Source organism: Pimephales promelas, chromosome 9 (assembly GCF_988280905.1).
Source record: "Pimephales promelas chromosome 9, fPimPro1.hap1.1, whole genome shotgun sequence".
Taxonomy (NCBI): Eukaryota; Metazoa; Chordata; class Actinopteri; order Cypriniformes; family Leuciscidae; genus Pimephales; species Pimephales promelas.
The window spans coordinates 33,479,172-33,482,502 of record NC_142777.1 but is presented as its reverse complement, the minus strand read 5'-3'; the positions used below and the strand labels follow the sequence as shown (position 1 = coordinate 33,482,502).

The window sequence follows — 3,331 nt, the reverse complement described above, 5'->3', positions numbered from 1 at the left end:
CTCGCCTGTCCTCTGACCTTGGTCTTGGTCAAAAAGCCGGGTGCTGGTGGCTGGCGTCTCAACAGTTCTCCACAATCCACATTATGTTTCTCACGGTCCAAATCAATTCCTGGTGTATGAAATCATCACATCCTACTTTTTTTTCATGATTGCATGAATATTCCTTTACACTTGGAAATATGTCACATAAGGGTGCAAATTCATGTTGACTTTAAATGCCAAGGAATTGCAGAAACTTTGCTTATTTTAGTAGCATCACATGAAATCATGTGTTTCTTTCATTGCTAAATAAATCAAATATCTCAATCAGAATTGTTCATTGTGCTTGACAGCGATGTTTTATTATAGGAATCAAATACTCACACTGAGCATGATGAACAACACGTGACTGGCGTTAGACAGTTTGGCCTGAGATGCAAAAGCCACTTCGGTCTTACAAAATTGAAGATTCCAGCACTATGAAAAAACAAACTACAACAAGTAAAGTTGAGCAGAGTGGAATATTGTAAAGCCAAAGCATTTCCACTACAAATATACAAAACAGCAACAGTGAAATGATTCCAGCTTCAGCATATACAGCAAAACAGTACTCGGCTGTAGTGTGCGATACAGAAAGAAAAAGGAAAACAATGTGAAACCCAGTGATAGGAATGAGGTGCTTTCAGCATGCTGGTATAAACAATGCTGTAGCTTATTGCACACGGGGCACCACACGTGACAAAATATCACAGCAACATCTCGTCATGATTCATAAAATAAATTAATAATCTGAACTAAATCGTTAAGTTTAGTTAAGTCACAAAAATGGCGCTTAAACATGTTTCAACTATGTAAAAATATACCTGACTGTTTTGTCAAACCTGACTTATAGATTGCATGTTATGTAGTGGCAATGAACAAATACATGCAGATGTGCTTTTAGAATTACAATGTGCTGCTGTCACTGATGAAATCCACCTATCTAATGGAAAACGATATTGAAACGGGTTTAACGTACACATGAGCTTTTCAAAATGATCCACAAAATTCAGATTGACTGTCAACAGATATACTCATGAATGCATCTCATTCCTAAAAACACAGATTATGAATATTTTCACTGCAATTCCAATGTGGTCAATTTAAACCTTAACAAAAGAAATCTGTAATACCATACACTAATCAAAAAAAAACTTTTTTTTTTTCAATTTTGGCGGGGAATGCAAATAAAAAGCAACTATCCGTGATACTTGGCACTAACGTGAGAGATTCTGTCTCTTATCTAATTTAAAGGGAAATCCTATTCAAGTGATATAGGGAAACGGATACGTTTGTGTGTGGTTATCGTTATTCACGTGAGGCCATGAAATGACAAGAGACAGATCTGTCAATTTGTGCTGTAACGTGTATATAAAAGGCGAGGAAGCTTAAGAGAGTTGAAGACTCGTGGAGGTCAGAAGCCGGAGGGAGTGAGAATGTTCATGTCTCGGTGTCTCAATCTGTGACAGGATGTTTTCTTTCCGTCCTCGCCGTTCATCATCTCGATCTTGGGAGAATTGAATTTGGCAGGATCTTCAACAGTGAGGTTTATCTTGGTCTTTATGGCATCCATTGTATTGGACTTCTGAATCCCGAAGTACGACTGCAGTGTGACTCCCCCTGTAGAAACAAAACATTTAAAGTGCCCATATTATGCTATATTATATTAAAGGTTCCTAATTTTGTTCTAAAGATCTCCTTCGATAGGTTTACATGCATCCAATATCAAAAAACATTCATTTTCTCATAATATAAACTACAGCATCAGCTCTTTTCTCACAGTGTCTGAAAACGTTCGGTCTCTTCTGTGGTCCGCTGGCAGCCAATGAAGACCATAAACATAACTTAGCATAACTTAACATAAAAAAGCATTTGTCACACACTTCTCCTATTGTGAATTCCTGAAAATTTGGTAACAAAACCCATGCTCGATATTTTCACATTTAGCATAAAGGAAAAACAAACAAATCTGAGGTTATAATTAGGCCTCTTTAAAGCTAGAATAACAGAGACATATAACAGGTTCTTGCCAGGAGTGTTGGTTTCTGATCCTGGGTCAGTGGGGGATTTCTGCACGATGGGCCGCACTCCGAAGAAGCTCCATCGCTCTCCTCCCCGTCCTCCTCCTTCATTACCACCCATCGAAATGCTTGTGATCAGACTGCTGGAGTCAGACAGTATTAGGGGAGAGGACTCTGGCTAAACCAGCGTCTGTCAATAGAAAAAAAAAGATAAATCAGTATTTATTCGATAGTACTTTAGAAATCCAATTATTTATATAAACCACAAACATGTCTGTGAAACTGTTTCCACCTGTGCGTGATGTTTAGGGTATGGGTGGAGGGAAAAAGTGATGGACGGTGCTGATGTTGAAAGCTTGTCCTCTCTGAAGTCCTCGCTTAGCATCTTCAACTCCTGTAAAAATAAAGAAAATAACGGTTAAATATGCAACCAGTGGTGCATCACAAAGCAATTCACTCCCATTGCAAGTGTTTATTATAGTGCTATAAATAGCAGCAGCATTGCAAAACAACCTGACGTCATGTCTAATCATCTAGTACTACTTCAAAACATAAACGTTTGTAACCTAAAAAATAAAAAAATATATTTAAAAAAATCAGAACTGAACAGAAACTTTTGACAGTAAACCATCACCACCCACATATCTTAAAAGAAACAACAGTAATATTGAAGACCTCAAATGATGTGCTGTACGCCAGACTAATGATATCACCTAACGTTAACTGTTCACAATAGCTCAAGTGTAGCATTTAACACCTGATATAGCAACATAATAACTATCATTTAGTGACGTTAATCCGGCTCTCTTGTCATTTAACGTTATATCTGTAACATACTGAATTTAATCTAGTTTATGTAGAGTTTAAATTGCTGTATAACACTAGAAGCATCAGCTTCCGAGCGCTGGTACACAGGCCGTTGTTTACAACATAGAACCCACCTTTTCCGCTCTATAGCTCGTTTATTATCTGATCCAGCGGGGTCTTCCATTTGGTCCATGGTTATTAAATTAAATATTTGTCGTTGATATGCTGATGAAATCGAGATGACACCGAAAAAACGTCGTTAAATATAATTTTTTAAGATAGCGCAGGGATGTCCAATAGATAACAAGAACAACGAGTACAGCCAAAATGAAGGACGGGAAGTTCAATGTTTCAGAATAAAAGTCCCCTGCAGGCGTATGATGAGGGCGTTGACTTCAGACACACCTCCAGCACAGCCCAATGAAATCGCAACAACTGTTTGATGTTTGACAACAGTTTGATGATATGATTTCTTTTTTTTTCTA

The 3,331-nt window shown here is 37.7% G+C and overlaps 1 protein-coding gene across 1 annotated transcript; it reads right to left on the bottom strand.

The window, feature by feature from the left end:
- Positions 1-312: 312 nt before the first annotated feature.
- On the bottom strand, positions 313-3,192 carry LOC120460743 (putative monooxygenase p33MONOX). Its single transcript, XM_039648675.2, has 4 exons — positions 2,981-3,192; positions 2,332-2,433; positions 2,049-2,229; positions 313-1,638 (listed from the first exon to the last, which is right to left on the bottom strand). The coding sequence occupies exons 3-4, from the start codon at positions 2,158-2,160 to the stop codon at positions 1,433-1,435; spliced, it is 318 nt and encodes a 105-aa protein (XP_039504609.1). The 5' UTR covers positions 2,161-2,229; positions 2,332-2,433; positions 2,981-3,192; the 3' UTR covers positions 313-1,432.
- Between the last annotated feature and the right edge of the window lie 139 nt (positions 3,193-3,331).